At 40.9% G+C, this 15,771-nt stretch overlaps 3 protein-coding genes across 2 annotated transcripts in view; 2 read left to right on the plus strand and 1 right to left on the minus strand.

Annotated features, from left to right (window-relative positions):
* Positions 1–15,771, plus strand: part of LOC148740330 (uncharacterized) — a 191,029-nt gene that overhangs the window by 134,460 nt on the left and 40,798 nt on the right.
* Positions 1–15,771, minus strand: part of LOC148740337 (uncharacterized) — a 129,723-nt gene that overhangs the window by 38,796 nt on the left and 75,156 nt on the right. The window lies entirely within an intron of this gene.
* LOC148740338 (uncharacterized) lies at positions 6,230–8,176 on the plus strand. The gene has a single exon (XM_088750529.1). The coding sequence runs from the start codon at positions 6,244–6,246 to the stop codon at positions 7,939–7,941; it is 1,698 nt and encodes a 565-aa protein (XP_088606655.1). The 5' UTR covers positions 6,230–6,243; the 3' UTR covers positions 7,942–8,176.

The following is a 15,771-nucleotide window of genomic DNA, read 5'->3' on the forward strand; positions in this document are numbered from 1 at the left end:
TGCATTAGGAAACTAGATTTGTATTGTATGGTATTGAGTCTGTAAATTACAAGGTCAACTGTGGTTTTTTTCACAAAGTACAAAGTTTGATAATTAATACTAATGGCTTCTCAGAGGCCATTATTTGATTGTTTAAATAATAAACCCCTCTAGTTTTGTAGGTTTAACTCATTGTTATTGCCAATGAAGGGTTGTTTGTGTGTCTGTTTGTCTGTGCGTGGATAAATTAGATAAAAATTTATAATATTGTAATCCCCTCCTTAAGCCTAGGTGATTTTGGGGAAAACAATGAAAAATGTGCTTAACCCATTAACGTCCAGTGCGCCCGTATGCGCCCATGGGGACCCACACCCTTTCTACGCCCTGTGACGTCATCAATTTTAACTCTGGAGCACGAATTCGAGCATGTACTTGAACGGGTTGAAAATATCTTGCAGACGATACCAGAATGAGCGCAATTGAGTGGAGGAGATTGGAGAAATAGCCAAAAAACTGTGTCACTTTGACTGGAAAATCTGCACGGAGATCGTCTTTCACTACCCACCTACCTTTCCGAGCATGTGCTTTGAAAATAATGAGTAGTTTCTGAAAAATCTCTACACCAAAATGAAGCCTACTCAATTTCCAGCAAGTGAGGAGAAACTTTAGGCAAGGAGAGGGGAAAAAAAGGGCAGGAGAAAGAGAGAAAAGTAGAAGTCGTAAGTGGGGCATGACTTTTCAACCCAAAAACTATGTCGAAATTTTGCTCTCTGTGCGTGCCCGAGATTTTCAGGCCGCCATTTTGCATTTGGATCGAAAAGCCGTCGAGTGCACGAGCTGTCAAGTGGTTTTTGGTAAGTTCGAGCCTTTAAAACCCCAACAGTGACCCGAAATCTGCTGGACTAGCTTCAAAACACAGTTTTCCACAAAAGCTGCGGCCATTAATGGGTTAATTAAAAAAAATTAATAAATAAATAAATTCAACACTCACTGGGAATATTGCATTTATCATGTCAAGTTTACACACTATGGTATGTTGATTGAAAGCTCTAAGCAAACAGGTTTTTCATAGTAAGTCCAATGTATAATAATCAAAGATATTGAACACAAACAGGGAAGTATTTGTTGCTTTCGCAAACAAGAAACAACAGGCTAAATACTGGAATCACAATTTTTTGGCTTGAAATGCACATTCAAGTATGCTGTGGTTTCTACATCTTATACAACAAAAGATTGTTAATAAATCAAAAATGACTGAGTTCAAGAGTTTCTAAGACTTTGACATACCTTTTCACTTGTGAATTACCAAAGCAGAAAGCAAGCAAGTATCAAATACTAAGTGACATTATAACGGCATGAAGATCATATAATCATGCCAACACTTAGTTACTTTAAAGACCTTGGCGGTTGCGAATACATTTCTAACTTGTATCTGATAAAATTAAATGAAGTACAATCCGGGAAATCAAGCGAAAATTTTGTTATCAGTTTAAATGCTCTCATTACTTGTTGTGAATACTAATCGACGCCCAACAACTACAAGACAGATAACGATTACACCTAACTGACGTCAACACGATCAGAAACAGTTTCTCTGGTGCATTCCAATTCCAATATTGTTCCGTTATATTGCTATCATAACTTAAAATCACTGTTTTCCTCTTGCTGTTGCTTGGAGTTTCTACTTTAACTCGTCTGTTACAGAACATTGACTGATTCCTGCAAGATCGTATGACGAAAGTGCTCTGCATTTGACGAGTGTCGTTAAAGTATGAACAACAGATCAGAACCCAGCAAACTTAGAATACAAAGGGAAAGAAAGAGTATTGGAGATACCAGAGAATTAGATTAACCTGACGGGAAATGACGGCAAAAACACTTGAGGGGAAATGACTTCAGTTGTATTATCTTTGTTCGCATTTCAGGAGTCTAGTGAGGCTACGCTTTACACAAATAGGCTAAATTCTCATCTGTGTTGAACATAATACTTATGTCTCAGCAAAGTGAACAACAAGTGCGGCGAATTATGACGAAATCAAAGACAGACGGTGAACTATTTAGCTGTTCGGCTGCTAGTAGACACTCCCTAACTCACAAGCGAGGTTCGATTTACATCACAATGCTTCTCACATGTCATGCAACCACGCGTTGACGAGTAGATTTAAGGATGGGTTTAGTTAGTAGACTACTTTGATACTAATTGAGTCCGCATGAAAGTGGTTAATTTCGAGCCAATTGGCTGTGCATTTTATTGCGTGAACTTCACATTATTGGATATTGTACGAATGCACTCAACTAGTCAGATTTGTTGTGGTGAGTCTAAACTATAATAATCAAAGCCCTTGAGTAGGAACAGGGAAGTATTTGTTGTTTTCATAAACAAGAGACAACTGGCCAAATACTGGAATTGAAATTTTTTGGCTTAAAATGCATATTACACGTATGCTGTGGTTTCATTGTTGTATCAACAAAGATTGTTAGTGAATAACAAATATCTGAGTTCATCTACATCTACATAATTTTATTAAAGTTGGTAACACCTTGAGGGGTATCACACCAACTATAAAAAAAAAAGAAAAAAAAAATTTGAAAACTAGGAAACTGTTAAAAAATATAAAGTTTAAAAGGTTTCTAAAAAAAAAGCAATCGTATTTTTCGCCCTTCACGTAATCCAGCAATTTCTCAATAAAATGGGAGTGATATTTAAAGAGCTTTCCCTAATTTTTTGAAGATTTCGATTTCCACGAACGCGTAGGGGAAGAGCAATTTCTTAGTCATTAAATAGCTCACTTGTGCTAAAGGTTATTCTAAATCATGTGATCATGCATCTGAGAAATTCCTGAATATCAAATATTTGCTTGCGCTCGACCATTGAAACCAAACATCTTTATGTTGAAATCAGGTAAATACCATGGAAATCAATGAGATTAACAACATCAATTCAAACAGGTTACCTCGAAAAACATTTTGAACCGTGGAGTGTAAATTTACCAAAGTATTCGGATCTGAGACGCCCGATGATAATGCAAGTATTTAATCTTTGACTTGCATATTTCCTCGAAACTCTAACGGAATCTCCCCCCAAAAGCTTCCCCTTAAACAGAAAATCTTATTTTATGATCAGCTCTTTCCTTTGCCTGTTAACCTGATATTTTTACTTCAAAGCCTCTGAAACAGAAGACAAATCGATGATCGCACTTTCGAATTATCGTAAAGAACATCTTGAATGTGAAAGAACACTATAAGCCCCTCACTGAGGAATGCTGCATACAAACGGTATCGCTTATCATGCTTAGTACAAGCGAGGATCCAAACTACAAATCTCTTACCTGAAAAGAGGGTAAACTTGGCAGGAAACGGCGGCGAAATCTGTTATAAACTGTGCTCGGTGACTCTCAAGCTTAAATTGAAAGCTGCACCCAGTAAGCAGAGAAGCATTCTGTCTGCGCATGCACATGATTTGAGTTTCGATGAGTTTAGCCGCTGGTGCGCGCCCTCACAGACTCCAGCTTTTCTTAACTGACACGAAGTTGTGTGCAATGGCGGTGCAAGCAAAATTGTTTTTCGATTGCAAGTGTGTGCACTAATTTTTATCGTAAACGTGACAGAAAGTGTAAAAGCTCGAAGCATGGGTGTATAATTTGCGGGAACAAGTCTCAGAAAACTCCATTTCGTGGTGTACACAGGTAGTCAAACGCCGACTTAGAAGCTTATTTTGGTTTCCTCGAGACAACATCGGGAGACATTTGTGAAGCCTGCAGAAAGGCTCTCCAACAGTGCAGAAGCAATGGGAAGACATTTCATCGCGTTAGTGTTTTCTCGCGTTTAATTTCTCTTAAATCACCTACAGTTGTGATGCTGAAATAAAGATTGAATGCTGCCCCGTGCAGCCAGAGCCACAGAAGTGTTATCTTTTCATTGATATTGCCAAACTTAGTTTGTAAACAAGTCAACGAAAATGTAAAACAAACATTTTCAGTGGGCTTGAAGAGTAGAATCCTTCTAAAATTTGGTATTTATCATTTGTTCAAAGTATGTTCAGTCGAATCTCAACCAACCCGGACGAGTTCCGAAGAGAAAAGGACCAGTCATGTCAGTGTCAGGTTCTGAGTGTGTAGCTAGTGTCTTAGCTAGTGCAGATAATGCTAGGGAGATGGTAGTTATACCAAAGGAGACCTTTTTTAAAATGGAGGAAAATTTGAAGATTTTGTCGCAAAGTAAGTAAAATCGCTTGCTTGGTCTACCTTTGAATTTACTTTCATCTGTAATCAGTAGTGTAATTAATTAGTTGAGTGTAGACACCATCTTTAATAATAAACAAAACTGTGATGCCAGGAACCTTTTCAGTAAAGGATCAATTTAAATTTCGAGATAAAAGGTCTTCAAAACTAAATAATGTATAAACAACAACCCAGCTAGAAGAAACTTACAACCATAGTTGCTCCCAGGGGAAGTGTAATTTTGAGCAAGAAATAAACAATTTCAAGCCTCTGAAATTTAATAATTATTTGGCTAGATTTGCTCCCAAACTCTAGTATAACACAACCTCCTACCCCTGGTGAATGCCCCCCCCCCCCCCCCACACACACACACACAACCAAACCGATGCTGTCTCATATCACTTGCCCTCTTTGATAAGTAGCAGGGGAGTAGTGGAAATTAATCAGTCAACAGAAAGGCAGACAATTTACTTCTGGTATGCAATTTGAAGTAACCTTCCAGCCATGCATCAGTCTCCAAAGTTATAATTTCAAATAAAGAAATACTGATGGAGGAGGCTCAGTCAGATGAATTAGCTTCAAAGTAACTGATAAAACAAAGAAATAAACAAATAAATAAAGATACATTTGAATAAAAATCCAAACGTATAATTTTACTAAACCCTAAAATGGTACAAACAATAGTACACAATAGCAAGCTTACATACATGTACAAGCATTATTCATTCAGAGTCTATAGTTCACTGTTCAAAGAAATAACTAATAAATTGAACCAATAGTTGCAGTATTATTTTAAGGTTGCCTGTGTACGGAGCTTCGTAAACTGGCTTTTGATGAATGTAAGCCTAGTTTTGACCTTTGCCTCACAACAATGCTTGAAGGAAAGTGAACACCACTGCTAAATTGTTGTCTGAAAATCATTCAAACATTTCAATCAAGATGCCATTGAAAACAAGTGGCTTTTAGTCCTGATTATAGATGATTTCACCTCAATTCACACCAAACGAAGACCAAAGAGAGATAAGGCATCTGAAACAAAGTCAATGTGTACAATAGTCGTTAAAGCTTTTAAGAACGTACCTGCTGTAAGTGTGCTGCAGGCCGGTATCATGCATGATGTAAATGGCATCAGTATAAACACATGCCTACAAATTATAACATCTGCATCATCTATGCAAAACATGAGCAGTTCATATGCTTCTGTAATGCAAAACTGGATTACCGAGGCTTTTTTCAACCCAGAACTTCAATGCCAGCGACTCAACACCAATCAGTATTCGGGAAATGACAATGTGAAAACAATGAGAAAAATGGATGAGCTACATCTCGTTGACTTTGTGGAGTTACAACTTAAGTCCAAAGAGGACTTTAATACAGCATATAACATAGCACTTAGTGCTGGTTTGGGTGATTATGCAAAACAGTTCATTATTTTTCAGCCTGGTGATTGGCCATGTCAATTTTTCTGCTGCCAAATAATATATCAGTGTGTGAAGAAGTTTATCAGTTGTCAGCAACCTCATCAAGACAACTGTGAAAACATTTAAGCTGCATCAGATCATTCTGCATATTCTTATCCATCCTTCACTGATTCTGACAATGAGCAAAGTTTGCCATCAAACTTGTCTTCTCAGCCCTCCATTCTCTCTGTGATTCCAATGATAGGTACTCTCCACATATCCTTGAACAGTAGAGAACACATTGTTACTTCCTTCCATCCATTTTTCAAAACAGTGTATGATAGCATTTTTACTCAATCAAAACTGGCAGACAATCCAAAACCGTGGAGGATCAGCTGGCTCTTAGAAATTGCTTACGGAGGATGGACATTAATACGAGAATCTGTGATGAAAAAGTTTTGGCGATTTAAAGATCCGGAGTATCAAACACTTTTTAATCTTTTGGACAACTACATACCCTTAGTTCTTTCTATTTACAGCATTTCTTTTAAACTTAATAATTTCTCAGAATACTTCAGAGCGATGATTCGAATATGGATTATGTTCACCTGTCTTACAAGAAAGCTCCACTTGTCTGGCTTAACATGTGCTCACACTGGGGAAAGCATTCACCCCAACTTTATAAACTTCTTTGTAACTACATAACAATTTTTGATGAGTATCCTGTTGAAAATACCCACAGCATTCTACATGCCCAAACAAAGCCCTCTGACAGTGCCGATGAATTAAGAAATAAAGCCAAACAAGTTTTTGAATCAAAGGAACAACAAGCTACCTTCAGATCAGCTTTCACATCACCATCACAGTTTTCATTTTCCCAGAACCAACTACAGTTTCTCAAAGTCAAATGTGCTCAAGTACTTAGTTCTATGTTAAGAAGAATTGCTTCAACACAAGGACAAAGCTCACTCTCGTCAAATGGAAATACAACTTCTCAAGTAAAATTTCCAGAAATCTGTGCCAACTATCCCATCAACAGTACTTCTTTACCTCTTGGGTATCAAGGTAACGTTAAACCTGATGCAGCTAAGCAATGTGACTTAACTGAATGTATGTCTGGCCAAAATGATGACTGGAAAGTTTTAACAGGTTGCTTTCATTCCTTCCACAATACCTGTTTAAATGGCTTAAATTCATGTCCCTTATGTAAAGACTTCCTGAAAAAGAAAGTTCAAGAACTTGGTCAAACTGCAAAACAAGCAATTCTTAATCCTAATTCAAGCACTGAAGTACCAGCTGTGAGCAAGGGCAAGGAAAATGAAAGATCTGATTCAGGGTTAGATTCACCCACTGAAACTACAACTGCAAGAGAAATGGAGCAAGATGAATTGGAAAATACTATAAGACAGCTTAATCATGAAATTGCAAGTCTTAATCCAACTTCACAACCATTCCCAATTTCCAGCAATAACCAAAGACTCACAAAAGCTGCTTCCAACACCAGAAAAACAACTACTAAGGTCCCTCCACACTGCAGAAAATGCCACCATCCTGTTCGTGGATACAAAAGATCAAACAGTTCACAGGTTAAATGTGATTTTTGTCCCAACAATGTCTGCACAGTAAATTCAGGCAATAGTTTCTCGAGATGCAACTGTTCATGGCACAGGGAAAACCACACACGGAGAGACACTCCACCAGCTCCAGCATACCAAATAACTGTAACAACAAACAAGCATGTGGATGTGACTGAGTGGCTCTTGCCTCCAAATATTTGCCAATCAACCATAGCAGGGAGTCTGATTGGAAGTAATGCCTGTACAGTTATTGCTATGCTAACTGGATGCCATTTTCTTGAAGGTAAAATTTTCATTCCTCAACAACTTCAAGATCTATCACAGGTAATTCCTCTCTACAGCCAGCTAATTCTCAAGGGGAACCATATTTACAGCTTGTTTCATGTGCCTGTGCAACAACCAAACCTGGAAGTCAAAGAGGTCCTTCAGTACAACAATGAAGAATTTCAGAAAATTGAACTAATTGCAGACTTGGGTTTTTTCACTGTTGAAGACATTGAATCTTATCTTACAAGCTACCATTGCCAGCATCCAACATTTGCTGCAGTCCTGATTGTGCCCCCAGACAAGACAATGGTGTTATGCTTCAGGAATGCAAGTATTTGCCTCTTTGAAAGTCACAGACATGGCCACCAAGGAGGCATTATAGCCTCGAGCTCTTCTGGAAATGCCCGCAATTTTTTGCAATACATTGAAAGGATGGTAGCGAGAGACTGGGAAATGCAGTTGAAGGGATCAAACATAGCTGTACTAGGTCTAAAGTAAACTCTGAAAACTTAACTTTAGACCTTATACAGCTACTGTATGTATCGAAAATTATAATTGTTCTACATTTTCCAAGTAAGTTGCTCAGCAGGTGTTTCATTCATTTAGTGAAATAAGTAGCAAAAAACATGGTCTCAGGCATACACATTATGAGTGAAATGCAAGGTTTACAACAGATTCCAAGAACATGTATGCTGGTTAAATTATTTCAAATCCCATATTCAGCTTCAGAAATATATTAAATAAATATTTACTTCTCTTTGCAAGTAAGTGAAGTTCCATTACTACAAGTGTACTAAACAGTACTTTGGGGTCGTTCGAACACTCCGCTGAAGAACTGAAACGTACACGTCATTTTCGACCGCAAATACGTTTAAAAGAAATATTTGCGGCGAAAAGCACGCATTTTTTCTGGTTAAGGAACTTGCATGGCTCGGAAAAGGGATAAATAAAGTATTCGCTTAACATATTTTGAGTTGGGGCAAAATACCAAAACTAAGTTTTCGTCAATTTTCTGCCGGGACACTCAGTCGAAGGGCAAAAACATCATCTACGCCGAACGTAATAAAAATGATAACATACAACACAATAAAAGAAGATCTACTAGGTAAGACTATTATAACAAATGAAATGGACTCCAGGAGTACCTCTAAAGCAGACTTAAACGACATATCCCATAGACGTTCACTGCGATCTATGACTTGGAAAAACTACCCTAATTTGCTCCGTTGAAATGCACCAAAAGTACTCGCAATAAAGTGTTAATCCTCGTTACTGTACATTTTTTAAAGACTGCAATCCCCAGCGGCTGTAAAGAAAAGGTAAAGACACTATCAAAAGATACGAGTCGAAAAAGCAAAACAAAAACCACGTGCGAGCCGTTATGTGATAATGTCATAGAGCATCCGTGTCACGCATGACGTCCCAACGTGACATCTCCTCTTCTTGAAAAAAAAGTTAAAACATAAACAAGATTCTAACAAATAAACAAGGTTCTAACATGTTGTATTCTGTCCGTAACTACGTCTCTTTAATCACATATAAGATAACTAATAACAAACGAATTCAATCGACCTCTCTCGCTCGTCGCTCCACGTGTCATTACATCCTCCGGTCATGTGACCGACACAACATCCTTTTTTTCTTAACAGAAAAAAGAAAAACTTAATCTTAAACTAGATCATTCGATCAACACAACTGCAACTATGTCCAAAGTTTTTTTTTTTTTTTTTTTTTTTGCTTTACATAGCTCATGTCTTTATCTCCATTGTTCGCGCTGTTTCCCTTTTTTTTTCTTTTTTTTTTTTTTTTAATCACAACAAGGTTCAAACCTGTAAGAGGCTACTATCATGTCAGTTTTCTTTCTGGGTTACTCCCATTCACCATAGCGATCTGGGGGATACCTATCCCGTTGCGGCCTCTGCTCTAATTCATTGTCCTCTTGTAACTCAAACTGATGATCACTGTCAACACATTGTTCATCTCTGGGGGTAAACTTCTTTACTTCTGTGACGTTCCTCTGGTATTGAACTTTCTCAGGTGACTGTACCACAACACTATTGCCCTTCTTTTCAATGATTTCTTAAGGCTCACTTTCAAATTTGGTTGACAACTTGTTTCACTTTTTCTTCTTTAGAAGCGCTTGCTCACCAGTCTGAAGTTCATTGGGTTGAGCACCCCTTCGTTCCTCTGCATATATCTTTGCTTTTATTTTCTTTTCCCAGTCGCGATCTCGTAGCTCATCATCATTTACGGTAGTTTCGCGCAACTCAGGCATCTTTGTGCGGATCTTTCGACCAAATAATAACTCCGCAGGGGAAACTCCTGTGACGGTGTGCGGCGTTGTTCTGTATGTAGCGAGGTAATGAACGAGCTCTTTCCTCCAATTTTTTCCTTCTGCTTGTGCAATACTCATGCTTTTGAGTAGGCTTCGGTTTTGACGCTCTACTTCGCCATTTGCCAGTGCCCATTGTGGCGTAACCTTGCGGTGTAAGATACCATTATCAACAAGAAAATGCTCAAACTCTTCACACCGGAATTGTGGTCCGTTGTCGCTCGTTATGGTTACTGGCAGGCCATGAACAGCGAATATCGTCTCGAGGCGTGAGATAATCTGGGATGCAGTAACTGACATCAAGATCTCCACTTCGTAGTACCTAGAATAATAGTCAATGACAACAAGCAGGTACTCTCCTGTTGGCATCGGTCCGAGGAGATCCAAGGATAAGTCCTGCCATTTGCCAAGCGGCAGCTCAGTAGGCATCAAAGGCTCCAGTGGAGTTGCTTGTCCAACTAATTGACATCCATGACACGACCTTACATATTGTTCAGTGTCTTTGTCGATACCGGGCCACCACACTTTAGTCCTCAGTCTCAGTTTCGTAGCAACAATTCCAACATGTCCTTCGTGTGCAATAGCTAGTACTTGCTGTCTCAGAGTTTGGGAAATAACAATGCGAGTTCCACGCAAAACAACTTTGCCGATGGCACACAGTTCGTCTTTTACTGGAATATATTTAACACATTCTTTGTTGTTCCAGACACCTTCACGAATGCATCGCCTTACTTCACTCAGTTCAGCATCACGATGGGAATGTTCCTCTACTTCTCGTGTTGTCATGGCGTTTGGGGTGGCTGTCTCGGCTATAAACCGTACATATTCTTCTGCAACATTCCTCGTTTTCTCCTCGTCCAGACTGTGGTAGCAGATTAGTCGAGACAGGGAATCTGCTATGTTCTCGCTACCAGGCTTGTATTCAATGGTGTAATCAAAAACTTGCAACCGCAGTACCCAGCGCTCAATGCGGGCAGGGGGTCTCGACTTTTTTGAGTACAAACATTCCAAGGGCTTGTGATCAGTTACAAGGTGAAACTTGATCCCATATAGGTAAGTGTGGAACCGTTCACAAGCCCATACAATCGCCAGCGCCTCGCGCTCTGTCTGGCTGTATCTGCGTTCTGTATCCGTTAGACTTCGACTAGCATACATAATGACCCTGAACTCTCCTTGCTGCTTCTGAGCAAGAACGGCGCCCAAACCCACAGGACTTGCATCAGTGATTACACGAGTCTCAGCATCTTTGTCGTAATATCCAAGAACCTCTGCTCGAGCCAGTTCATTTTTCAGCTTCTGAAATGCTGCAGCTTGCTCTGATCCCCATTGGAACACAATATCCTTCTTTGTCAGTCTTCGCAGTGGCTCTGACAGTGTCGCAAGATTTGGAATAAACCTCCCACTGTAATTTACTAGACCTAAGAATGACCTGACTTCTGAAACCGATTCTGGTTCTCTTGCTTCGACTACTGCCTTCACTTTGTCAGCGGCCACACCCATTCCTCGACTTGACAGGACATGGCCCATGAATATCAACTGACTCATGGAGAATTGGCACTTTTCTAAGTTGAGGGTAAGGCCGCATTCACGTACACGCATCATCACTTTTCGCAGGCGTTCATCATGCTGGTCATGTGTTGCACCATGCACTATAATATCATCTGAGATATTGTGTACCCCTTCAATACCTTGCAATGTCTGCTGGATAACCTGCTGGTATTTCTCCGGAGCTGCTGATATCCCAAACATCAATCTTTTATATCGGCACAGACCTTTGTGTGTGATGAATGTGGTAATCTCACGGGATTCTTCAGATAATTCAATTTGATGGTACCCCCATCTTAAGTCCAGCTTGCTGAACACTTTACTATTGTTCATGTCTTGAAGTACCTTATCAATGGTTGGAATGGGGTATCGTTCACGTTCTACCGCACAATTTGCTTGTCTCATCTCTACACAAAGTCTCACTTCCCCATTGGGTTTTGGGACTACAACTACAGGGCTGACCAACTGAGATGGACTGTTTACTTTCTCAGTGATGTCTGTGTTCTCCAGTTCGTCTAATTTCTTCTCGATTTTGTCTCTAAGATTGAATGGTGGTCTGCGCAGAGGCTGAGCCACTGGTGCCACATTCTCTTTTATGTGCAACTTAAGCTGATATCCTTTTAGCTTTCCTACTCCTGTAAAACAATCTTTGAATTCTTCTACAATGTCACTGCTTACAGAGTTTATGGAACTTCCTATCTGAAGCACTCCAAGCTTGATTGCTGTACTTCTCCCCAATAGGGGTTGTCCTGTCCCATCAATCACTACAAACTCTGCCTCACAAACTTTGTCACCCAGGACTACTCTTGCTTCGAAACAACCGATAACTTCTAAAGGCTCACTACTCCCATAAGCATACAGCTTCTTTTTACACCTATAAGATTTGCATTCAATCTTCTGGGATTTTAGCTCCTCCCATGTTCCTTTATCAATCACATTACTGCTTGCCCCAGAGCCAATAAGCATTCGCACAGAAATCCCTCCAACTAACACATTTATCATCCCACCTGTACTTCCTCTGCCCACAGTGAATGCGTACTCGTCATCGCCGCTCTCAACTCTCAAGTTGTCATCATCAATCGAGTTTACATTCGATCTCCTTTTGTCTGGCACATCTCGTAGAGAAAATCTTTTGTTTCTGGTGACAGTTTTGGTTTGGCAAACCTTAGCAAAATGTCCTATCTTGTGACACCTCTGACACTCAGCATTTCTTGCTGGACAACAACTGTCACGACTAAAATGACCTTCTCTGTCACAACGATAACATTTGGCTTTCGTTTCTCTTCCTCTGAACTGCACAACGGTTTCTCCACGTTCGATACGGTTAACTTGTTGACGATCATCTTCCACACCAGTCATCGTTTTCAACTGAATATCTACTGCCTCAAAAGATCGAGCGATTTCTTGCACCGTTTCCAGAGTTAGATGGGTTCCCTTTAACAATAATTTCCACCGCAAGTCGTCTGATCTGCACTTGTCGATGACCTGATCGCGAATCGGCTCGTCTGCGTTATCCCAATTACAGTTTTCCGCTTGGTGTCGTAACCGAGTAATAAACTGATCGACCGTCTCTCCTCCCTCCTGTTTGAGATTTCTGAAGACGTGTCTTTCGTATGGCTCATTTAACCGCGCGCTAAAATGAGCATCAGGTGTGCGTAGGGCTTTCTGATATTCGTCAGCATTGTCTTCACCTACATCTGCCGGCGGTCCTGGATCTTGCAGGGTTTCGAATAATTCTTGCACTTCACTCCCAGCACAGTGTAACAGCAAACCTTTTTTTCGAGCGCTGTTGGTGATTCCTCTTGCTAAGAGGTAATATTCAAAAGATTTTTTCCACTTTTTTCATCGAGGAGCAACTGAGGTAATCGCGCCTTTACAGTCAAACGGCAAAATTCCTCCAAACTCAACTCTTGCCGCTGCCATGTTGATTTATGCGAAGGTATTGAACATCCTCGTCGCCAGTGTTGTATTCTGTCTGTAACTACGTCTCTTTAATCACATGTAAGATAACTAGTAACAAACGAATTTAATCGACCTCTCTCGCTCGTCGCTCCACGTGTCATTACATCCTCCGGTCATGTGACCGACACAACATAACAGTCCACAATGTTCCGAGTGTGTACGACTACAAAATCACCCCAAAGGTTCTTCTAGCTTAAACTTGTGATCAGCTTGGCAGTATCACTATGCAGTTTCAATAAGACGCTCTCGTGGTCTACTGTAGACTTGGTCTACTGTCTCTGTAGACTTCTTCTGACAGTTGATACTTTTGCAGGAAATCGGGCTCTGCTTCCATCTCTGACGTTTCGATACCACCATCAGTGTTTGGCTGCATACATGGATTAGACTCATCACTGCCTCCTGCTACCCATGCTGGGCTTGGTGCTGGGCTTGGGACTGGAGATGCCTCCTCCTTGGTCGATTGAAGATGGAAGCGGTTTCGACGCATCTGGGTTCCATCAGGGGTCGCTACAATGTACGAACGAGGAGTCTGGTGTTGTCGGATGACCCCTGAGGGTGTCCATTCTCGTCCCTGCTTCATTCGCACAGGGACGCCTTCGTGTAGTTTGGAAAGTAGCCGAGTGCCGCGGTCATAGAGTGCTTTCTGACGTTGATGACGTGTCAGCAGGTTATGACGAATCTGAGAAGTAGACCTAGGCTGTGGTTCAAGGAGGCTCTTGGAAATTGGCAGTCTTGTTCTAAGCTTTCTACTCATAAGAAGTTCTGCTGGGGATTCATTCATTTCATCGATAGGGGAATTACGGAACTCTAATAAAGCGAGGAATGCATCCTGTTTTGACTCATCAGCTTTCCTTAGTAACTGCTTAACGGTCTGTACGTTTCTTTCCACAAGGCCATTTGATTTCGGGTAGTGTGGACTTGAGGTTACCACTTCTATCTCCCACTTACTGGCAAAGTCCTTGAATTTCACACTATTGAAAGGCATGTTGTTTGCAATTAGCCTCTCAAGGATTCCATGACGTGCAAACATATCTTTCATGGCCTAGATAACTGCTTCACTATTCTTACAGGAGAGGCGGGCTACTTCAGGATATTTGAAGAAATAGTCAACTACAAGCAGGTAGTCTTTCTCTTTATAGTAGAAAATGTCTGCTGCAACTGTCGCCCAGGCTCTCTCAGGGACCTCTTGAGGAATCAACAGCTCCCACTGGTTGCTTCGCTGGTGTTGCTGACAGGTACTACACTTGGATACCAACTCATCCATCGCACTATTGATACCTGGCCAAAACACTGCACTTCTGGCTCGCGCTCTGCACTTCTCTATCTCCAAGTGAGCAGCGTGTATGCGTTAAAGTATTTCGGGTCGCAGGCTATGGGGAACAATTAAACGATCACACTTGAACATTAACGCCTCGTAGCAGCTTGTTTCATCTCGGTAGTTCCAGTAAGGTCTTGTCTCAACTGGTGTCTCTACTTTAGTCTGCGGCCAACCACTCATGACAACTTTCTGCAACTGTTGAAGTTCAGGGTCACTCTCAGTTCCGTCCCTCAACTTGTGAAACATCGTCTCCGACAAATGTCCAGAGTCCAGGACATGAATTTCAAACTCATCAGTTTGGTCTGTACTGTTGTGGGGTAAATATGCTCTGGAGAGTGTATCAGCTAAGGGCAGTTTGCTGCCAGGTATATACTTAACCTTAACCGCGTAAGGCTTAATCCTGAGAATCATTCTTTGAAGGCGAACGGGTGCTTGATGTATGGGCTTCCTCAGGATTGCTTCCAACGGTTTATGGTCGCTTTCAACCGTAATCTCCCGTTGCCCATATAAATAATCATGAAACCGTTCACACCCAAAGACGATCGCCAGCATTTCCTTCTCCATCTGCGCATAATTTTCTTGGCTGGGAGTCAGGGCTTTGGATGCGTAAGCAACTGGGCAGGTCATTCTGCAGAAGGACTGCACCAACCCCTTTTGAGCTTGCATCAACAGACAGGGTCACTGGTTCTTTCGGGTCAAAGAACTTGAGGACTGGAGCTGATGAGATTGAAGTTTTCAGGCTTGTGAATGCATCATCCTCTACTTGTTCCCAGGACCATTCGACATCTTTCTGGAGCAGCTGGCGAAGTGGGGCACTCTTCTGAGACACTTTTGGAATGAACTTAGATAAATACGTTAGCACACCCAGGAATCTCCGTAAGTCTTCACGATTGGCTGGGGTTGGCATAACAATTATTGCTTCAACTTTATTCGGGTCTGGCTTAACACCATCTGCACTCAACACGTGGCCCACATAATGAACTTCGGATACTCGAAAATGGTATTTCTTCCTGTTAAGCTTGAGGTTACCCTCACGGCAGCGGTCCAACACCTGCCTAAGCCTTACATCATGCTGCTCCACATCTTTTCCCCACACAACCAGATCATCCACAATTATCTCAACACCGTCAATGTCCTGAAACAAATGAGACATAACATTTTGGAACACTTC

Source organism: Stylophora pistillata, chromosome 2 (genome assembly GCF_964205215.1).
Source record: "Stylophora pistillata chromosome 2, jaStyPist1.2, whole genome shotgun sequence".
NCBI lineage: Eukaryota > Metazoa > Cnidaria > Anthozoa > Scleractinia > Pocilloporidae > Stylophora > Stylophora pistillata.